The 22944-nt window shown below is 46.9% G+C and overlaps 2 protein-coding genes and 1 long non-coding RNA gene across 3 annotated transcripts; 1 reads left to right on the plus strand and 2 right to left on the minus strand.

The window, feature by feature from the left end:
• Positions 1 to 217: 217 nt before the first annotated feature.
• LOC125691607 (uncharacterized) lies at positions 218 to 7398 on the minus strand. Its single transcript, XM_048941109.1, has 2 exons — positions 4695 to 7398; positions 218 to 2208 (listed from the first exon to the last, which is right to left on the minus strand). Exon 1 carries the CDS (start codon positions 7119 to 7121, stop codon positions 6132 to 6134), a length of 990 nt encoding a protein of 329 aa, XP_048797066.1. The 5' UTR covers positions 7122 to 7398; the 3' UTR covers positions 218 to 2208; positions 4695 to 6131.
• On the minus strand, positions 218 to 21614 carry LOC125691605 (uncharacterized). Its single transcript, XM_048941103.1, has 3 exons — positions 21041 to 21614; positions 17287 to 19552; positions 218 to 3850 (listed from the first exon to the last, which is right to left on the minus strand). The coding sequence occupies exons 1-2, from the start codon at positions 21531 to 21533 to the stop codon at positions 18732 to 18734; spliced, it is 1314 nt and encodes a 437-aa protein (XP_048797060.1). The 5' UTR covers positions 21534 to 21614; the 3' UTR covers positions 218 to 3850; positions 17287 to 18731.
• On the plus strand, positions 5508 to 9834 carry LOC125691609 (uncharacterized). Its single transcript, XR_007376182.1, has 3 exons — positions 5508 to 5557; positions 6629 to 6862; positions 9734 to 9834. It is a non-coding gene; the product is annotated as an uncharacterized LOC125691609 (long non-coding RNA).
• Positions 21615 to 22944: the final 1330 nt, after the last annotated feature.

Here is a 22944-nt window from a genome sequence, read left to right on the forward strand (position 1 = left end):
ATGGTTAGGACACATTTGGACTTCATATCATTCCTGGCTAAGAATGTCACGCCAGACACAGAAATAAGTAAAACTCACGTGCTAATGATCAAGGGACTGTGGCTACAGCAATTAGGGACTAAATCAGATCCTGTGCATTTTAACAGGAAATGGCTAACAGCCATTATGAGTCATTTCTCCAAGAAAGGTTCTTCATCCATCATCTTGGCTCAAGCCTTCTCCTTTTTTTTTTTTTTTTTTCTTCCTTTTTTAAATGTAAGTATGTACGCAAAACAGGGACACGGGCTGTATCCTCAGTGAATCCTTATGCAAAAAGGGGACTCTTACAAAGAACACGTCACAGCCCAAGGAAATTAACTAGCACGAGGTTAGCACTTCCCTCCTTTGAGGTTTGCCACACAGCGCAGCAAGTCTGTAGTTCCAGAAAGAGAACAATCAAGTTGTTCACTGCAGGCAGAAATGTCACACCTGGAATACCTGACATGGCCACTTCAAAACTCACAGTGACTGGAAAGATGCAGCACAAGGATCCACGATTGCTCCTGTTAATCTGACCGCTGCCCTCCTGGTCAGGGTTATCCTAACTTCCTGAGGGACCTTGCAGACATCAACTCACAGCTGCTGCACTGACTGCATCGCTGCTCAGGTTGCTCTATCTCCGGCACACATTTGTGGCCAAGGCTCACAGAGCACATGCACAAGAACTAATAAGGTACCAGGAGATGAATACGGATCACGAAGCAGCAAAGGTCTTCCCAACAAGTTCCACCGTCTTCCCAGTACCAACCTTCACCTTCCTTCTCATCACCCCTTGTCTGAAGTCAAAGTAACAAAGAAAAGCAGCAGCGTGCATTTAGTTTGCACACTCTGTTACATCAGACATTGCTACCACAGCAATGTAAACTTGCCCTCTGAACTGAGCTGGACGCACACATAGGGCAGCCACTGACATACGCCTTGTGTGAACATTCCTGTTGCCACAATACAAGCCAGGTCTGCATGAGCAAGCAGAGCTGCCCAACAGAAGATCCATCAGAAGGAAAAAACAAAACAAACCTGGTGCTCAGGAGGACCTGCCATTCACACTGAAGACCTTCCAGGGGTTCCACCCTTTATTGCTAACTATATGCCCACTCTGCTGTTACTGAAGCGCATTCCATGCACTCCTGGAACTCGCTGTCTACTTCAGCTAGCTACAATCATTCCAGTTCACGTTCTGCAAAAGGATGAAAATCCAAGGACGCTAAAAGGAGACTATCAAGAAATTGGCTTCAAAACTCATTCTCAGTGTGAGCTAGAAATCTCCAAGTAATACTTTCATACCACTCTCATTCTGAAGCTAAGATTGCTGTCGTTACAGCACTACCAGCCTTTCTGCTGCATACAGCTCGGGATGGACAGAACTCACCTTCCCTGAAGCTGCTCTACCACAACCATTGCAGCAGATGCCCCCACCCTCCCATTCCTTGCCAGGAAAATAGTGGATTCATTCACCCACTGACAGGGAATGCACTGCCCAGCCTAACAAAAACCACGGGTGAAACACGGTCCCTGTTAACAGGCATCGCTGTGCCTCATTTGATAACAGCTACGTCACAAGCATTGCCATCTTGCCCCACGCTACTTAAAAACAGCCTCACCAAAGGAAGCGTCAAGGCCACACTGCATTGAACTGTAAGGACTTTCTGCTCGGGTTCTCTCTCCTTCCTTTCCTTCGGACCATCGATAAAACATTCCTTGTGAATGGCTCATTTGTTCCAGTTCCAGCACGGATATTCCAGGCTCGCTGCAAGGCTTTCCATTTTGAAACTGTTGCTGACCTAACATTGCTATGTTAACCATCTGCCTGAATGACAAGGCCCAGCTCTGTTACCATACCCTCGCTCTGCTCACACACCTATGCTGCACAACCAGGGGCAGGCTCAAATACCTCAGGTCCAAAAATAGACACGATGCCATTGCAGTGTTTATGCATATGAAAAGATTATAACAGAATACGCAGTGGGAAAGACCCACACAGGGGCAAACGAAAAACACAGACCATATTTATTATTTATTGATAACAAAGGGAAAAAACCCTCCAATCCAAGCCATGTTGCTTTTCCATCTCACCGTGCGTGTCTTGATGAGCTGCTAGGAAGAACAGACAGGAATGACTTCCTTTGGAGGTGGAGCACGAGTCTGACAGCTTTCTGCACTTCACACTACCTGCTCAAAGAGCAAAGGTCCTTTACTGCCATCGCCTGGAGTCAATGCAACCAGCAACAGCAACTTCCTCTAAAAGCAGAGCACGCAAAACTCATTCAGCTGCATGCTGTTACGCGGACAAAAGGACAGGATGGGATCAGTCAGGCTGCAAAAGAACACTCCGATTATCTAGTTCAACTCATCACCAGCACGGCCAGTAAGCCACGTTCCTCAGTACCACAGCTACCTGCTTCTTCAACGCCTCCAGGAATGGTGGTGACTCCAGCACTTCCCTGTTCCTGTGCCTCACCACTCTTTCTGACAGGTTTTTTCTTTCCTAATATCCAACTGAACCTTCTCTCGTGCAACCGCAGCCCATTCCCTTTCGTCCTACAGCTGCTATCTAAGAGAAGAGGCTGAGCCCCACCTTGCTACAACCTCCCTTTAAGGGACTTGTAGAAAGGGATAAGCTCTCCCCTGACACCCCTCTTAGCCACAACAATCCCCGTTCCTTCAAGGACATCATCTTCTGTGTGTCTTCCTACACTTCCTGGGAGGCAAAGGCCCCAAGCACCAGCGTTACCTTCAGCAAAAGGGCAACGGATGCCTAACCCAAAAGCTCCGCCAGCAGCCATGGCTACACAACAGTGCACTGCAGTGCACTTTCACAACGGAACATCAGCTCCGAGGAGAAGGTCTTTCAAAGAAGATTTCCTATAGCAGTGCAACCTATGAAGCCATTCATGAACCAAGTCTTCCCCGGGCAAACCGGACCAATCTTTCTGCCCGCTGGTTTAGGCAGCGTCACTGTCTTGGACCACGCTTCCTGATGTGACTTTCCTTAGCACAACCCCCTCATTATGCACATTAAGTACGCGGCTCAGTCACTGCTCCATTCTGACAGCAAACGGTCCCTGCTGCTGTGACACAGCACGGTCACCATTGTGACCATTGTGAACATTCCATTCCAACCCCCACCCCCCCGCCATAACAGCTGCCATTGCACTGCATCCTGCTCCTGCGGAAGGACGAGTTTCAGGGCCTGGGCAAAGAGCCGCGGACAAGAAACGCTGCCAGGGTGAGAAATTTAACACTGAACACGTCTCCGCTTTATCAAACACATCAAAGGTTTCCATCCTAAACAAGCCTTCACACAAAAGATTTCTTGGACTCGCCTAGCTGCGGAAATTGGCCAACAGCAAGCTTGGAGACAAAGGGGAAGAGACAGTCTCTAACACCCAACATCCTGCTTCTTTACACAAAACCTCTCCCCATAGGGCTTCTCTCTGCCATCTCTCAACAGGGGCTTCTTTCAGCCCCCACTCCAGAGGGCTTCTTCCAGCCCTTTCCAGACCGCTCGGCCTTCTGGCTCCCTGTTTGGCTGCCACTTGTCACCAGACAGTCACACGCTCCCTTGCTGGTGCACAACAAAGACTCTCTGCTCCAAATCACAGCATTTCACATACAAACAGCATCTGCTTTGCTTTTGCTTCTTTTTCCCCTCGGGAATTTCCAAGCAGTAAAAGAAGACCTTCACTTCAGCTCTCTCAAACAAGACAAACAGAAGGCTTCTGAGCATCACCTCTAGACAGCTCCTTCATCTCAGCAGTCCTACTAACACCAGACACTGAGCACGACCAATTGATGCAGCTCAATACGTGACCTCTTCCTGGGCTTCACACTATTTTCGTAATGAAACAACGATAACATTAATGCAAGACCAAAGAAAACACCACCTAAGCTAAGATACGGGGCAGACCGCCTACAATCTAAAAAGGAGCAGTTTGTGCCTGCCAGGTGCAGATCTGGGAGCTGCATATGGAGATGGCATACATGGAAAACAACGCTCCATTAGGTAAAACTGACTACTTAATCCCAAAAGAAATGGTATGCGCAATTCTCTAAGCGCTTATGAGGAACAAACTGCTCTCTGCTTTGCCTTTTGGTAAAACAAAGATCAAAAACAGCTGAAGATTTAAGAAAACGGAGACAGAACAACTCAACTCTCTCAAAGCATTCTCTTCCTAAACTTTCACCACTTGCAAAGCTTCCATCGCTTTACAGTTCTTCCAGCCTACATACAGAAAACTCCAACTGACAGCTTCCCAACAAAGACTGCTGGCATTTACACATCATCACTCCATAGATTATTACACCCCACTTCTGAAGAGCTACGGGAACCCCAAAGACACACTTGCTGCTGTATTTCTTCTCTTCTACCTCCTGATTAGCAAGAGGCATGAGCAGATCGTAGAAGATCGTATCACCTTCTTGTTCCTGCTAACAAGACACAAATCCTACCCGCCCCTTGATTTATTCTTCCATCTTAGCTTAAGGGCATGTCATCAGCCTCGCAGGATATTGCCACCTGACAAAAGCTTGTAGTGCAAAACAAAACCCTAAGCCTGAAAAATTACACCTTGCTACATTCTTCTCCTACTTCTTGGAAGCAGTGAAAATGCTTCTGGAAAGTTCTCAGCAAAACCAGCCACAGAAAAAATACAAACCTCAATAAGCACACAGACAAAAACGATGAGAAACACAACCGCTGAAAAGATCGCAGACTGAAGACAACACCCTCACAGAAAACAGCCTTCAGCCACAAAAAATGCTCCCAGGGCAGGCCAGCCATTCACTAAGCCCAGCTCAGGCAGCAGACACAGGTGCATTTCTTGCACCTCCCAATCCTGGACGAGCCAACCCTTTGCCAGGGCTGCACAATCACTATCCATCCAGGCCAAGACACAGCACTTCCCCTCAACCTTTCTTTCCTCAGCAATACTTTTATGCTCAGGGTAACAATTGCTGGCTTTTTTGGAAGAGAAGCATCAAGGTGGCCAGGATAAAAAGAGGAGGAGCAGAGTGACAACAAGGGGCCAGGAAGGAGAATGGTGAGGAGAACAGCAATGAGGATAAAAGGAGGAGAAAGGGGACGAGGAGGATAAGGTAAGTGACAAAAACGAGGGAAGGAGACGACAGATGAGGAGGGCTATAGGGAGGTAGAGGAAATTAGGAAAAGAGGAGGAGAAGGAGGAGAAAGGGAGAAAAAGTAACGGAAGGAGAGGAGGAAAAAACCATGAAAAACAAAAAGGAGGAAAAGGAGAAACAAGGGGGGCAGAGAAGCGATAGGGAAAGGAAAAGATGGAGCAGGGGGGAGAGGAGGAGAAAGAAAGGAACAGGGATGATGGAACACAAAGGGGGAGGAGGAAGAGGAGGACAACAAAAGAAGGGATGATGAAATGAAGAGGAGGTCGAGACGGAGGAGGCAGAGGACGAAGAGAAGGAAAAAAGCAGCAACAAAAAATAAGGATGAGGAGAAGAAGGAAAAAAGAGGCGATGACAAAATAAGGAGGGTAAGATGCAGCTGGAGGTAGAGGAGGAGGGAAAGTAAAAAAGCTGTGACCACAAAATGACAAGGAGGGAGACAGAAAAAGCAGCAGTGATGCAATGAGGTAGAAGAGGCCGAGAAGGAGTGGGCCGAGACAACAAACAAAAAAAATCGAAGCAAAAGGAAAAAACCAATGTCTTCGAAAAATGGCGGAGGAGGAGGGAAAAACAGCGACAAAAAATTAGGAGCAAGAAAAATAAACCAACGTCTTCGAAATATGGTGGACGTGGTGATGGAAGAGGATAATAGTATCTGCAACCATGACATGATAAGAAAGACGAGGAGAAGGAACAGGAGGAAAAAAATAGCAGCAAAAAAGGAAATGACACGGATGGAGAGGGAAAAAACAGGAATCGGGGAATGAGGTGAAGAAGGAGGAGGAGGAGGAGGAAAACATCAGGAAGCACGACATTAGACAGAGAAGGATGAGGAGAACAAGGAAAAAATTGATGACGATGAACAGTGAAGTAGGAAAAGGAAAAGAAACCACAAAAAAAAAAAAATGGAGGATGAGACGGCGGAGGAGGAAGAGGCGGAAAGAAAACTAGACAAAAAATTACAAGCAAACAGAAAAGTAGGAAAAGGAAAAGAAACCACAAAAAAAGGTGGAGGAGGAGGTGGCGGAGGTGGAGGTAAGTGACAACAACGAGGGAAGGAGACGACAGATGAGGAGGGGTATTGGGAGGTAGAGCAAATTAGGAAAAGAGGAGGAGAAAAAGGAGAAAGGAAGAAAAAGTAACGGAAGGAGAGGAGGAAAAAGCCATGAAAAACAAAAAGGAGGAAAAGGAGAAACAAGAGAAGCAGAGAAGCGATAGGGAAAGGAAAAGATGGAGCAGGGGGTAGAGGAGGACAAGGAAAGGAATAGGGATGATGGAACACAAAGGGGGAGGAGGAAGAGGAGGACAACAAAAGAAGGGATGATGAAATGAAGAGGAGGTTGAGACGGAGGAGGCAGAGGACGAAGAGAAGGAAAAAAGCAGCACCAAAAAATGAGGAGGAGGAGAAGGAAAAAAGAGGTGATGACAAAATAAGGAGGGTAAGATGCAGCTGGAGGTAGAGGAGGAGGGAAAGCAAAAAAGCTGTGACCACAAAATGACAAGGAGGGAGACGGAAAAAGCAGCAGTGATGCAATGAGGTAGAAGAGGCCGAGGAGAAAAAAAAAAAACGAAACAAAAAAATCGAAGCAAAAGGAAAAAACCAATGTCTTCAAAAAATGGTGGAGGAGGAGGGAAAAACAGCGACAAAAAATTAGGAGCAAGAGGAATAAACCAACGTCTTCGAAATATGGTGGAGGTGGTGATGGAGGAGGAGGAGAATAGTATCTGCTACAAAATGAGGTCAATGAGGAAAAAGGCAGCAAGTTTGAAATATAGTGGAGGAGGAGGAAGTGGAGGTGCTGGTGGAGCAGAAGAGCTACGACAGGAAACTGAGCTGGAGAAGGAACAAAAGGGGAGGACAAGGAGCAGGTAAGAAGCAGCGCAAACAAAACAAGCAGGGTAAGGTGCAGGTGGAGGTTGTGGAGGAGGAGGAAAAAAGCAGCAACCATGACTTGACAAGAAGGACGAGGAGAAGGAGCTTGAGGAAAAAGACAGAGGAAAAAAGGAAAAGACAAGGATGGAGAGGGAAAAATCAGCAATCGGGAAATGAGGTGGAGGAGGAGGAAAAAAGCAGGTAGCACGACAATAGACAGAGAAGGATGAGGAGGACAAGGAAAAAATTGTTGACAACAAATAGTGAAGTTGGAAAAGGAAAAAAAATGAAACCACAAGAAAAGAAGGAGGAACTGGAGGTGGAGGTGGTGGAGGAGGATCAAAGAAGCAAGTACAAAATGAGGTCAATGAGGAAAAAGGCAGCATCTTGGAAATACGGTGGAGGAGGTGGAGGAGGAAAAAAAAAAGCAGCAACCATGACATGACAAGAAGGACAAGGAAAACGAACAGGAGGAAAAAAATAGCAGCAAAAAGGAAATGACACGGATAGAGAGGGAAAAAAATCAGGAATCAGGAAATGAGGTGGAGAAGGAGAAGAAGAAGGAAAACATCAGGAAGCACGACATTAGACAGAGAAGGATGAGGAGAACAAGGAAAAAATTGATGATGATGAACAGTGAAGTAGGAAAAGGAAAAGAAACCACAAAAAAAGGTGCAGGAGGAGATGGCAGAGGTGGAGGTAAGTGACAACAACGAGGGAAGGAGACGACAGATGAGGAGGGGTATTGGGAGGTAGAGCAAAATCGGAAAAGAGGAGGAGGAGGAGAAAGGAAGTAAAAGTAACGGAAGGAGAGGAGGAAAAAGCCATGAAAAACAAAAAGGAGGAAAAGGAGAAACAAGAGGAGCAGAGAAGCGATAGGGAAAGGAAAAGATGGGGTAGAGCAGGGGGTAGAGGAGTAGAAGGAAAGGAACAGGGATGATGGAACACAAAGGGGGAGGAGGAAGAGGAGGACAACAAAAGAAGGGACGATGAAATGAAGAGGAGGTCGAGACGGAGGAGGCAGAGGACGAAGAGAAGGAAAAAAGCAGCACCAAAAAATGAGGAGGAGGAGAAGGAAAAAAGAGGCGATGACAAAATAAGGAGGGTAAGATGCAGCTGGAGGTAGAGGAGGAGGGAAAGCAAAAAAGCAGTGACCACAAAATCACAAGGAGGGAGACGGAAAAAGCAGCAGTGATGCAATGAGGTAGAAGAGGCCGAGGAGGAGGGGGCCGAGGAGAAAAATTCGAAGCAAAAGGAAAAAACCAATGTCTTCGAAAAATGGCGGAGGAGGAGGGAAAAACAGCGACAAAAAATTAGGAGCAAGAAGAATAAATCAACGTCTTCGAAATATGGTGGAGATGGTGATGGAAGAGAATAATAGTATCTACTACAAAATGAGGTCGATGAGGAAAAAGGCAGCAAGTTTGAAATATAGTGGAGGAGGAGGAAGTGGAGGTGCTGGTGGAGCAGAAGAGCTACGACAGGAAACTGAGCTGGAGAAGGAACAAAAGGGGAGGACAAGGAGCAGGTAAGAAGCAGTGCAAACAAAACAAGCAGGGTAAGGTGCAGGTGGAGGTCGTGGAGGAGGAGGAAAAAAAACAGTAGCAATGACTTGACAAGAAGGACGAGGAGAAGGAGCAGGAGGAAAAAAACAGAGACAGAACGGAAAAGACAAGAATGGAGAAGGAAATATCAGGAACTGGGAAATGAGGTGGAGAAATAGGAAGAGGAAAACATCAGGAAGCACGACATTCGACAGAGAAGGATGAGGAGGACAAGGAAAAAATTGTTGACAATGAATAGTGAAGTAGGAAAAGGAAAAAAAAATGTAACCACAGGAAAAGGAGGAGGAAGTGGAGGTGGAGGTGGTGGAGGAGGATCAAAGTAGCAAGTACAAAATGAGGTCAATGAGGAAAAAGGCAGCATCTTGGAAATACGGTGGAGGAGGTGGAGGAGGAGGAAAAAAGCAGCAACCATGACATGACAAGAAGGACGAGGAGAAGGAACAGGAGGAAAAAAATAGCGGCAAAAAGGAAAAAAGACGGATGGAGAGGGAAAAATCAGGAATCGGGAAATGAGGTGGAGAAGGAGGAGGAGGAGGAGGAGGAAAAAAGTAGGAAGCACGACAGTAGACAGAGAAGGATGAGGAGGACATGGAAAGAATTGTTGACGATGAACAATGAAGTAGGAAAAGGAAAAGAAACCACAAAAAAATGCGAAGGAGGAGGTGGCGGAGGAGGAGGAGGTGGCGGAGGAGGAGGAGGTGGCGGAGGAGGAGGAGGTGGCGGAGGAGGAGGAGGTGGCGGAGGAGGAGGAGGTGGCGGAGGAGGAGGAGGTGGCGGAGGAGGAGGAGGTGGCGGAGGAGGAGGAGGTGGCGGAGGAGGAGGAGGTGGCGGAGGAGGAGGAGGTGGCGGAGGAGGAGGAGGTGGCGGAGGAGGAGGAGGTGGCGGAGGAGGAGGAGGCAGAAAAAACAAGACAAAAAATTACAAGCAAATGGAAAGTAGAAAAAGGAAAAAAACAAAAAATGGAGGAGGAGATGGCGGAGGAGGAGGCGGAAAAAAAGACAAAAAATTAGAAGCAAACGGAAAAAAAAACACGTCTTCGAAATACGGTGGAGGAGGAGGGAAAAACAGCGACAAAAAATTAGGAGCAAGAGGAATAAACCAATGTCTTCAAAATATGGTGGAGGTGGTGGTGGTGGTGGTGGAGGAGGAGGATCAAAGTAGCAACTACTAAATGAGGTCGATGAGGAAAATGGCAGCATCTTGGAAACATGGTGGAGGAGGTGGAGGTTGTGGAGGCGGTGGAGGAGGAAAAAAGCAGCAACGATGACATGACAAGAAGGACGAGGAGAAGGAACAGGAGGAAAAAACAGCAGCGAAAAGGAAAAGACAAGGATGTAAAGGGAAAAATCAGGAACCGGGAAAAGAAGTGGAGGAGGTGGAGGAGGCGGTACTCCGGCCTGGCCATTTTGTTCTGTACAACAACAAATGAATAAACAAAATACATAATAAGTACTGATTTTTTTTTTTTTTTTTTTTTTTTTTTTTTTTACAGCTAAATCTATGGCAGTTGCGATTTGTGAGGCATTCACCCACAATCAACTTCATATCACAAATACACTGGGCAAAATAGCATGCTTTAGCCCTACACAAATGTGTCATGTAACTGACTGAATTCCCTTATTACATCCGTCCGGAAACCTGTTGCATATTTCCCACCAGGGGTAGGGAATGCAGCTTACAAGACTGCTCCAGCCCTCCCCTGTCTTTCCTTTCCCTTCCCACTAAGTAGGCACACATTCGAAATGACCTGGAAACATGCTGTACTGAAGAGACTTTGTAGAAGTGAAATGCGACTCCATATGCACCAGAGACACGCATACAGGCAATGTCGTTGAAAATGGAACGATTATGTTCATCTCTCTAACAGAAATCCAAATACATAACACGATTTATGTAGCTCATCTGAGCTCATCCGTTTCAAAATCTTTCTATCAACCCTCCATAGAAAGTTAAAATCTGGAAATGCTTACAGACAAATTCTGCTATCAGCTCTTAGCTCCTGATTCTCAACATTCTAATACGAAGGGCTAGAACTAAGCAACACTGACTTCTCTTCATCTGCTATTCCAACACATGCAACCACAAGAACTATGGCCGTGCAAAACATAAACATGACTGATATCCAGCTGCCCCCTCACTTCTACTAATCCATCCTGCCTCCCTCCTTCACTGCTCCGCTCCGCGTTCCTGACGTTCACCAACATCTTCATGGTGCTTCTGCACAGCTGGATTTCCATACAAACCATTCAGCTACCTTTCTACCGTTATACAAGAGCAAACACTAGAACGGAACTCTTTAGGATCTACCTTCCTTTTTTACTCTTTTCCAATACTGACATTTTTAGCTGGTTTTTTCAATAGCGACCAGATACGACCAAGCTAACCTTGGTCAGTACTGCAGACAAATAAGTTGCCAACGTTGGTTGGTTTTGTTTTTTTTTTTTTTAATTTATAGCAAAAATCTCCTCCAAAACATACCTTACCATATTTCCACTGCCAGAAATTTCAGACAGATGATTTATTTCGCATCTCTTTTTTGAAGAAGAAATACTTACATCGGCGCTTGTTATTCTTACTGGAGGATGTTTGCCTAGTAGTCACAAATTCCATTACCTCTCCTTGACACGGAACCGTTTTTGACATGACTTTATTTTCAAGTCATTTCATAGTTTTTTTCCTGATCATTTTTGCTTTGCTTGCTTATTCCATTCTAACTGCCATCACTTGATGATGTGTCAGTAGGTCTCATCTTGGGATAAACAAACAACCATCAATAAATAAGAAGCAACTTCAGTTCACGCTTTGAACCAAGTTAAGGTGCAGGGCTGTCCTTTTCCTGACCACATTCAATCCTGCCAGCAAGAGATGAAGAGGAAGAGACTTGCCCCTCACTTTATGCTCCACCTGTAGCCAACTCAAGATACTCCCCACTCACTTCACTCAGGTGGGAGAAAAAAAAGCCTGAAAGGTATTTCTCCTCTACGCTTTAAACAACATGGCTTTCCTGCAGCCACATGAAGGCACGCTTGCATCATTAAACACGCACACCTTCTGTGCCTTCGCCTGGCTGCTGCTTGGCACCCACCACTGCCACTGCTCTGAGCAAGAGGCACGGGCACTTCAACTGCTTCCCAGCGGCGTACCTGCCTCTCTCTTGCCACTTGCTCACCGTGCCTTTCAAGGCATTCCCTTTGGGCACCACAATTCCCAGCACCCACCGCCCAGGCTCACGCTCTCACGCCTCCCTTTTAATCCTGGCTCCCTCCTCTCCCTTAGCAGTGCTGCACGCTTACACATCAACCATCATCTATCTGTTCAGGAAACTGAAACAAGCCTAAGCCGCAAATTACCGCTAGCCTAAGCGCAACTGTATCAAGAGAATCAGGGCCAACAATCCCCTTTTGCGCACTGGCTGTTTCTCACACTGGCTCAACATCACACAACACACGCTTCATGGATGCAGCAGCCTCAAGCAGCTCAGCCCCCAGCAATCCACACTGTTTGCAATGCTACTTAGGACCACAATCAAAAACCCCCAGTGCGCTCGTGCTCTTCACCACCACCTACACTCCCCTCTCTCTCCAGAGGACACTGCTACAACACCTCTCGTGCCTTTCAAATCCTTCTCAGCACTTGCCATTTCTGCTGCACAGATTTGCTGACAGCACGAGCTGCATTTCTCCTATTGCTCATCCCCCACACGGCCCTCTCCCTATTCTCAGGTCTCACCTTGCCTGGGAGCAAAGACACAGGAAAATAGGTCCCAAAAACTCTCTTGAGCAAGCTTGCAGCTGACCTGGAAGCTCTGACTTATGCTAAGTTCACAGTGACACCCACGGCCCTTCAGCACAAAGCGTTCAGCTCCAAAAAAGCCCCCACTGGGGTGTTCATACCAATTCCTCGACATACCACATCACCACACCAATAGCAACATGGGGATGTACTTCTCAGAAGCGCTCAAAAACACACAGGCCCTGCCATTCCTTGCCAACGTGAAAGGTTCATTTTCCAGATGTCCCGATCCAGTAAGCATATGCCTCCCTCTAGTATGGAAAGGCAAAGATGAACTGCTTCTTTCTAAAGGTGGGTGGAAAGGGAACGGGAAAAAAACAAAAAAAGGAATTTACTGGCTGGGGGGGGGGGCAAAAAAAAAATCCCAACACAAAGCAACTTGGCAGCAAAAAAAGCATTACAAATGAGAGAGAGGAAATTTAGCAGAGCTGCTCCTGAGCAGACAAGAAAGGAAAGTTGCTGATGATGTTTCTGTGCAATAAAATGCAGAGTTTAGACTACAGCTTCATTTCCAAGAGCGAGAACTACAACAGCTTTTCGAGACATATCAATGAAATGGAAATAACTAATCTTATGGGGAGAGACAGGGAAGAAAACTCTCTGGGCTTGATCTTCACTCTACCTTCATCTGTACAACCGTTTGTACACGTCAGCTACTCAATCTTCCGCTGCATCTCAGCACCTGGATTCATCTAGGCTTTTCTAGCTGTTTTCTCCTGTCCAACCAGTTGACCTCAGATGAAGGCAGCAGAGAGCCACCAAAAGAACAGAACCACCCAAGCACTGGACATTCAGACACTCAGATAATTTAGCCACCTCATTATCTCCATGGATACCATCGCGTCTCCAGCCTTGTACTGCTGCTTCCACTTCTTCTTCTCCAAAGCCGCTCCCTCTTTGTCACCATTTCCCCTCATTCTTGTCTCTTTCACCTCTAGCCCCCTCCTCCAAAACTCTGCCAGTCTTCAGCTGTTAGACTTCTGCCAGGATAAATATCTTTCCCTCGCTGTGGGCTATGCTTTGTCTAGGTCATGGTTAGGACACAATAGGACTTCATATCATTCCTGGCTAAGAATGTCACGCCAGACACAGAAATAAGTAAAACTCACGTGCTAATGATCAAGGGACAGTGGCTACAACAATTAGGGACTAAATCAGATCCTGTGCATTTTAACAGGAAATGGCTAACAGCCATTATGAGTCATTTCTCCAAGAAAGGTTCTTCATCCATCATCTTGGCTCAAGCCTTCTCCTTTTTTTTTTTTCCTTCCTTTTTTAAATGTAAGTATGAACACGAAACAGGGACACGGGCTGTATCCTCAGTGAATCCTTATGCAAAAAGGGGACTCTTACAAAGAACACGTCACAGCCCAAAGAAATTAACTAGCACGTGGTTAGCACTTCCCTCCTTTGAGGTTTGCCACACAGCGCAGCAAGTCTGTAGTTTCAGAAAGAGAACAATCAAATTGATCACTGCAGGCAGAAATGTCACACCTGGAATACCTGACATGGCCACTTCAAAACTCACAGTGACTGGAAAGATGCAGCACAAGGATCCACGATTGCTCCTGTTAATCTGACCGCTGCCCTCCTGGTCAGGGTTATCCTAACTTCCTGAGGGACCTTGCAGACATCAACTCACAGCTGCTGCACTGACTGCATCGCAGCTCAGGTTGCTCTATCTCCGGCACACATTTGTGGCCAAGGCTCACAAAGCACATTCACAAGAACTAATAAGGTACCAGGAGATGAATACGGATCACGAAGCAGCAAAGGTCTTCCCAACAAGTTCCACCGTCTTCCCAGTACCAACCTTCACCTTCCTTCTCATCACCCCTTGTCTGAAGGCAAAGTAACAAAGAAAAGCAGCAGCGTGCATTTAGTTTGCACACTTTGTTACATCAGACATTGCTACCACAGCAGTGTAAACTTACCCTCTGAACGGAGCTGGACGCACACATAGGGCAGCCACTGACATACGCCTTGTGTGAACATTCCTATGGCCACAATACAAGCCAGGTCTGCATGAGCAAGCAGAGCTGCTCAACAGAAGATCCATCAGAAGGAAAAAAAAAAACAAAACAAACCTGGTGCTCAGGAGGACCTGCCATTCACACTGAAGACCTTCCAGGGGTTCCACCCTTTATTGCTAACTATACGCCCACTCTGCTGTTACTGAAGCGCATTCCATGCACTCCTGGAACTCGCTGTCTACTTCAGCTAGCTACAATCATTCCAGTTCACGTTCTGCAAAAGGATGAAAATCAAAGGACGCTAAAAGGAGACTATCAAGAAATTGGCTTCTAAAGCTCATTCTCAGTGTGAGCTAGAAATCTCCAAGTAATACTTTCATACCGCTCTCATTCTGAAGCTAAGATTGCTGTCGTTACAGCACTACCAGCCTTTCTGCTGCATACAGCTCGGGATGGACAGAACTCACCTTCCCTGAAGCTGCTCTACCACAACCATTGCAGCAGATGCCCCCACCCTCCCATTCCTTGCCAGGAAAATAGTGGCTTCATTCACCCACTGACAGGGAATGCACTGCCCAGCCTAACAAAAACCACGGGTGAAACACGGTCCCTGTTAACAGGCATCGCTGTGCCTCATTTGATAACAGCTACGTCACAAGCATTGCCATCTTGCCCCACGCTACTTAAAAACAGCCTCACCAAAGGAAGCGTCAAGGCCACACTGCATTGAACTGTAAGGGCTTTCTGCTCGGCTTCTCTCTCCTTCCTTTCCTTCGGACCATCGATAAAACATTCCTTGTGAATGGCTCATTTGTTCCAGTTCCAGCACGGATATTCCAGGCTCGCTGCAAGGCTTTCCATTTGGAAACTGTTTCTGACCTAACATTGCTATGTTAACCATCTGCCTGAATGACAAGGCCCAGCTTTGTTACCATACCCTCGCTCTGCTCACACACCTATGCTGCACAACCAGGGGCAGGCTGAAATACCTCAAGTCCAAAAATAAACACTGCAATGGCATCGTGTCTATGCATATGGAAAGATTATAACAGAATACGCAGTGGGAAAGACCCACACAGGGGCAAACGAAAAACACAGACCATATTTATTATTTATTAATAACAAAGGGAAAAAACCCTCCAATCCAAGCCATGTTGCTCTTCCATCTCACCGTGCATGTCTTGATGAGCTGCTAGGAAGGAACAGACAGGAATGACTTCCTTTGGAGGTGGAGCACGAGTCTGACAGCTTTCTGCACTTCACACTACGTGCTGAAAGAGCAAAGGTCCTTTACTGCCATCGCCTGGAGTCAATGCAACCAGCAACAGGAACTTCCTCTAAAAGCAGAGCACGCAAAACTCATTCAGCTGCATGCTGTTACGCGGACAAAAGGACAGGATGGGATCAGTCAGGCTGCAAAAGAACACTCCGATTATCTAGTTCAACTCATCACCAGCACGGCCAGTAAGCCACGTTCCTCAGTACCACAGCTACCTGCTTCTTCAACGCCTCCAGGAATGGTGGTGACTCCAGCACTTCCCTGTTCCTGTGCCTCACCACTCTTTCTGACAGGTTTTTTCTTTCCTAATATCCAACTGAACCTTCTCTCGTGCAACCGCAGCCCATTCCCTTTCGTCCTACAGCTGCTATCTAAGAGAAGAGGCTGAGCCCCACCTTGCTACAACCTCCCATTTAGGGACTTGTAGAAAGGGATAAGCTCTCCCCTGGCACCCCTCTTAACCACAACAATCCCCGTTCCTTCAAGGAGATCATCTTCTGCGTGTCTTCCTACAGTTCCTGGGAGGCAAAGGCCCCAAGCACCAGCGTTACCTTCAGCAAAAGGGCAACGGATGCCTAACCCAAAAGCTCCGCCAGCAGCCATGGCTACACAGCAGTGCTCTGCAGTGCACTTTCACAATGGAACATCAGCTCCTAGGAGAAGGTCTTTCAAAGAAGATTTCCTATAGCAGTGCATCCAATGAAGCCATTCATGAACCAAGTCTTCCCCGGGCAAACCGGACCAATCTTTCTGCCCGCTGGTTTAGGCAGCGTCACTGTCTTGGATCACACTTCCTGATGTGACTTTCCTTAGCACAATCCCCTCATTATGCACATTAAGTACGCGGCTCAGTCGCTGCTCCATTCTGACAGCAAACGGTCCCTGCTGCTGTGACACAGCACGGTCACCATTGTGACCATTGTGAACATTCCATTCCAACCCCCACCCCCCCGCCATAACAGCTGCCATTGCACTGCATCCTGCTCCTGCGGAAGGACGAGTTTCAGGGCCTGGGCAAAGAGCCGCGGACAAGAAACGCTGCCAGGGTGAGAAATTTATCACTGAACACGTCTCCGCTTTATCAAACACATCAAAGGTTTCCATCCTAAACAAGCCTTCAGACAAAAGATTTCTTGGACTCGCCTAGCTGCGGAAATTGGCCAACAGCAAGCTTGGAGACAAAGGTGAAGAGACAGTCTCTAACACCCAACATCCTGCTTCTTTACACAAAACCTCTCTCCCCGGGGCTTCTCTCTGCCATCTCTCAACAGGGGCTTCTTTCAGCCCCCTCTCCAGAGGGCTTCTTCCAGCCCTTTCCAGACCGCTCGGCCTTCTGGCTCCCTGTTTGGCTGCCACTTGTCACCAGACAGTCACACGCTCCCTTGCTGGTGCACAACAAAGACTCTCTGCTCCAAATCACAGCATTTCACATACAAACAGCATCTGCTTTGCTTTTGCTTCTTTTTCCCCCTCGTGAATTTCCAAGCAGTAAAAGAAGCCCTTCACTTCAGCTCTCTCAAACAAGACAAACAGAAGGCTTCTGAGCATCACCTCTAGACAGCTCCTTCATCTCCGCAGTCCTACTAACACCAGACACTGAGCACGACCAATTGATGCAGCTCAGTACGTGACCTCTTCCTGGGCTTCACACTATTTTCGTACTGAAACAACGATAACATTAATGCAAGACCAAAGAAAGCACCACCTAAGCCAAGACATGGGGCAGACCGCCTACAATCTAAAAAGGAGCAGTTTGTGCCTGCCAGGTGCTGATCTGGGAGCTGCATATGGAGATGGCATACATGGAAAACAACGCTCCATTAGGTAAAACTGACTACTTAATCCCAAAAGAAATGGTATGCGCAATTCTCTAAGCGCTTATGTGGAACAAACTGCTCTCTGCTTTGCCTTTTGGTGAAACAAAGATCAAAAACAGCTGAAGATTTAAGAAAACGGAGACAGAACAACTCAACTCTCAAAGCATTCTCTTCCTAAACTTTCACCACTTGCAAAGCTTCCATCGCTTTACAGTTCTTCCAGCCTACATACAGAAAACTCCAACTGACAGCTTCCCAACAAAGACTGCTGGCATTTACACATCATCACTCCATAGATTATTACACCCCACTTCTGAAGAGCTACGGGAACCCCAAAGACACACTTGCTGCTGTATTTCTTCTCTTCTACCTCTTGATTAGCAAGAGGCATGAGCAGATCGTAGAAGATCGTATCACCTTCTTGTTCCTGCTAACAAGACACAAATCCTACCCGCCCCTTGATTTATTCTTCCATCCTAGCTTAAGGGCATGTCACCAGCCTCGCAGGATATTGCCACCTGACAAAAGCTTGTAGTGGAAAACAAAACCCTAAGCCTTAAAAATTTTTTGGCTTTTTTGGAGAAGAAGAATCAAGGTGGCCAGGATAAAAAGAGGAGGAGCAGAGCGACAACAACGGGCCAGGAAGGAGAACGGTGAGGAGAACAGCAATGAGGGTAAGAGGAGGAGAGAGGGGACGAGGAGGAAAAGGTAAGTGACAAAAACGAGGGAAGGAGACAACAGATGAGGAGGGTTATAGGGAGGTAGAGGAAATTAGGAAAAGAGGAGGAGAAGGAGGAGAAAGGGAGAAAAAGTAACGGAAGGAGAGGAGGAAAAAGCCATGAAAAACAAAAAGGAGGAAAAGGAGAAACAAGGGGAGCAGAGAAGCGATAGGGAAAGGAAAAGATGGAGCAGGAGGTAGAGGAGGAGAAGGAAAGGAACAGGGATGATGGAACACAAAGGGGGAGGAGGAAGAGGAGGACAACAAAAGAAGGGACGATGAAATGAAGAGGAGGTCGAGACGGAAAAAAGAGGCAATGACAAAATAAGGAGGGTAAGATGCAGCTGGAGGTAGAGGAGGAGGGAAAGCAAAAAAAGCAGTGACCACAAAATGACAAGGAGGGAGACGGAAAAAGCAGCAGTGATGCAATGAGGTAGAAGAGGCCGAGGAGGAGGGGGCCGAGGCAAAAAATTCGAAGCAAAAGGAAAAAACCAATGTCTTCGAAAAATGGTGGAGGAGGAGAGAAAAACAGCGACAAAAAATTAGGAGCAAGAAAAATAAACCAACGTCTTCGAAATATGGTGGACGTGGTGATGGAAAAGGATAATAGTATCTGCAACCATGACATGATAAGAAAGACGAGGAGAAGGAACAGGAGGAAAAAAACAGAGACAAAAAAGTAAATGACACGGATGAAAAGGGAAAAAAATCAGCAATTGGGAAATGAGGTGGAGGAGGAGGAGGAAAAAAGCAGGAAGCACGACATGACATAAGACAGAGAAGGATGAGGAGGAAAAGGAAAAAACTGTTGACAATGAATAGCGAAGTAGGAAAAGGAAAAAAAAGAAACTACAAATAAGGTGGAGGAAGTCGAGGTGGAGGTGGTGGAGAAGGAGAAGGAGGAGGATAAAAACAGCAACCACAAAATAAGGTTGGAAGAAAAAAGCAGCATCTTGGAAATATGGTGGAGGTTGGTGGAGGTTGGTGGAGGTAAAAACAGGGAGGAAATAACAGGGAGGAAAAATTAGGAGCAAGAGGAATAAATGAACGTCTTCGAAATATGGTGGAGGTGACGGTGGTGTTGGTGGTAGAGAAGGAGAAGGTGGATCAAAGTAGCAACAAGAAAATAATGTCGTTGAGGAAAAAGGAAGCATGTTTGAAATATGGTGGAGGAGGTGGAGGCGGTGGTGGAGAAGAAGAGCTACGACAGGAAAGTGAGCTGGAGAAGGAACAAAAGGGGAGGACAAGGAGCAGGTAAGAAGCAGCGCAAACAAAACAAGCAGGGTAAGGTGCAGGTGGAGGTCGTGGAGGAGGAGGAAAAAAGCAGCAACCATGACATGACAAGAAGGACGAGGAGAAGGAGCTTGAGGAAAAAAACAGCAGAAAAAAGGAAAAGACAAGGATGGAGAGGGAAAAATCAGTAATCGGGAAATGAGGTGGAGGAGGAAAAAAGCAGGTAGCATGACATTAGAGAAGGATGAGGACGACAAGGAAAAAATTGTTGACAATGAATAGTGAAGTAGGAAAAGGAAAAAAAATGAAACCACAAGAAAAGGAGGAGGAAGTGGAGGTGGTGGAGGAGGATCAAAGTAGCAAGTACAAAATGAGGTCAATGAGGAAAAAGGCAGCATCTTGGAAATACGGTGGAGGAGGTGGAGGAGGAGGAAAAAAGCAGCAACCATGACATGACAAGAAGGACGAGGAGAAGGAACAGGAGGAAAAAAATAGCGGCAAAAAGGAAATGACACAGATGGAGAGGGAAAAATCAGGAAATGAGGTGAAGGAGGAGGAGGAAAACATCAGGAAGCACGACATTAGACAGAGAAGGACGAGGAGAACATGGAAAAAATTGATGATGATGAACAGTGAAGTAGGAAAAGGAAAAGAAACCACAAAAAAAGGTGGAGGAGGAGGTGGCGGAGGTGGAGGTAAGTGACAACAAGGAGGGAAGGAGACGACAGATGAGGAGGGGTATTGGGAGGTAGAGCAAAATAGGAAAAGAGGAGTAGAAGGTGGAGAAAGCAAGAAAAAGTAACGGAAGGAGAGGAGGAAAAAGCCATGAAAAACAAAAAGGAGGAAAAGGAGAAACAAGAGGAGCAGAGAAGCGATAGGGAAAGGAAAAGATGGGGTAGAGCAGGGGGGAGAGGAGGAGAAGGAAAGGAACAGGGATGATGGAACACAAAGGGGGAGGAGGAAGAGGAGGGCAACAAAAGAAGGGATGATGAAATGAAGAGGAGGTTGAGACGGAAAAAACCAGCAACCAAAAAATGAGGAGGAGGAGAAGCAAAAAGAGGCGATGACAAAATAAGGAGGGTAAGATGCAGCTGGAGGTAGAGGAGGAGGGAAAGCAAAAAAGCTGTGACCACAAAATGACAAGGAGGGAGATGGAAAAAGCAGCAGTGATGCAATGAGGTAGAATAGGCCGAGAAGGAGGGGGCCGTGGCAAAAAATACGAAGCAAAAGGAAAAAACCAATGTCTACAAAAAATGGCGGAGGAGGAGGGAAAAACAGCAACAAAAAATTAGGAGCAAGAAGAATAAATCAACGTCTTCGAAATATGGCGGACGTGGTGATGGAGGAGGAGGAGGATAATAGTATCTACTACAAAATGAGGTCGATGAGGAAAAAGGCAGCTAGTTTGAAATACAGTGGATGAGGAAGAAGTGGAGGTGGTAGTGGAGCAGAAGAGCTACGACAGGAAAGTGAGCTGGAGAAAGAACAAAAGGGGAGGACAAGGAGCAGGTAAGAAGCAGCGCAAACAAAACAAGCAGGGTAAGGTGCAGGTGGAAGTCGTGGAGGAGGAGGAAAAAAGCAGCAACCATGACATGACAAGAAGGACGAGGAAAAGGACCTTGAGGAAAAAAACAGACAAAAAAGAAAATGACACGGATGGAGAGGGAAAAATCAGCAATCGGGAAATAAGGTGGAGGAGGAGGAGGAAAAAAGCAGGAAGCAGGACAGGACATTAGACAGAGAAGGATGAGGAGGACAAGGAAAAAATTGTTGACAATGAATAGCGAAGTAGGAAAAGGGAAAAAAAAGAAACCACAAAAAAGGTGGAGGAGGTCGAGAAGGAGGTGGAGGAGGATCAAAACAGCAACCACAAAATAAGGTTGGAGGAAAAAAGCAGCATCTTGGAAATGAGGTGGAGGAGGTGGAGGAGGTGGAGGAGGTGGAGGAGGTGGAGGAGAAAAAAAACAAGGAGGAAAAATTAGGAGCAAGAGGAATAAATGAACAGCTTCGAAATATGGTGAAAGTGACGGTGGTGGTGGTCGTGGTGGAGGAGGAGAAGGAGGATCAAAGTAGCAACAAGAAAATAATGTCGTTGAGGAAAAAGGAAGCATGTTTCAAATATGGTGGAGGAGGTGGAGGTGGTGGTGGAGGAGAAGAGCTACGACAGGAAACTGAACTGGAGAATGAACAAAAGGGGAGGACAAGGAGCAGGTAAGAAGCAGCGCAAACAAAACAAGCAGGGTAAGGTGCAGGTGGAGGTCGTGGAGGAGGAGGAAAAAAGCAGCAACCATGACATGACAAGAAGGACGAGGAGAAGGAGCAGGAGGAAAAAAATAGCGGCAAAAAAGGAAAAGACATGGATGGAGAGGGAAAAATCAGGAATCGGGAAATGAGGTGGAGAAGGAGGAGGAGGAGGAGGAAAAAAGCAGGAAGCACGACATTAGACAGAGAAGGATGAGGAGGACAAGGAAAAAATTGATGACGATGAACAATGAAGTAGGAAAAGGAAAAGAAACCACAAAAAAATGCGAAGGAGGAGGTGGCGGAGGAGGAGGAGGTGGCGGAGGAGGAGGAGGTGGCGGAGGAGGAGGAGGTGGCGGAGGAGGAGGAGGCGGCGGAGGAGGAGGAGGCGGCGGAGGAGGAGGAGGCGGCGGAGGAGGAGGCGGCGGCGGAGGAGGCGGCGGCGGAGGAGGCGGCGGCGGCGGAGGAGGAGGCGGCGGCGGAGGAGGAGGAGGCGGCGGAGGAGGAGGCGGCGGCGGAGGAGGAGGCGGCGGCGGAGGAGGAGGAGGCGGCGGAGGAGGAGGAGGCGGCGGAGGAGGAGGAGGCGGCGGAGGAGGAGGAGGCGGCGGAGGAGGAGGAGGTGGCGGAGGAGGAGGAGGTGGCGGAGGAGGAGGAGGTGGCGGAGGAGGAGGAGGTAGAAAAAACAAGACAAAAAATTACAAGCAAATGGAAAAGTAGGAAAAGGAAAAAAACAAAAAAAATGGAGGAGGAGATGGAGGAGGAGGAGGAGGAGGCGGAAAAAAACAAGACAAAAAATTAGAAGCAAACGGAAAAAAAAAATGTCTTCGAAATACGGTGGAGGAGGAGGGAAAAACAGCGACAAAAAATTAGGAGCAAGAGGAATAAACCAACGTCTTCAAAATATGGTGGAGGTGGTGGTGGTGGTGGTGGAGGAGGAGGATCAAAGTAGCAACTATTAAATGAGGTCGATGAGGAAAATGGCAGCATCTTGGAAACATGGTGGAGGAGGTGGAGGTTGTGGAGGTGGTGGAGGAGGAAAAAAGCAGCAACGATGACATGACAAGAAGGACGAGGAGAAGGAACAGGAGGAAAAAAACAGCGGCGAAAAGGAAAAGACAAGGATGTAAAGGGAAAAATCAGGAACCGGGAAAAGAAGTGGAGGAGGTGGAGAAGGCGGTACTCCAGCCTGGCCATTTTGTTCTGTAGACCAACAAATGAATAAACAAAATACATAATAAGTACTGATTTTGTTTTTTTTTTTTTTTACAGCGAAATCTATGG

This window comes from Lagopus muta, chromosome 4 (assembly GCF_023343835.1).
Source record: "Lagopus muta isolate bLagMut1 chromosome 4, bLagMut1 primary, whole genome shotgun sequence".
NCBI classification, from domain to species: Eukaryota; Metazoa; Chordata; class Aves; order Galliformes; family Phasianidae; genus Lagopus; species Lagopus muta.

Bases quoted from the DNA above. Each gene is read 5' to 3' on its own strand.
- LOC125691607 (XM_048941109.1), bottom strand. From the start codon at position 7,121: ATGGTTGCTGCTTTTTTCCTCCTCCTCCACAACCTCCACCTGCACCTT.
- LOC125691605 (XM_048941103.1), bottom strand. From the start codon at position 21,533: ATGCTTCCTTTTTCCTCAACGACATTATTTTCTTGTTGCTACTTTGAT. The intron at 19,553-21,040 runs GTCCTTTTCCTC...TTTTTCCTCAAG, and splicing joins TGTCTGTTTTTTTCCTCAAG to CTCCTTCTCCTCGTCCTTCT.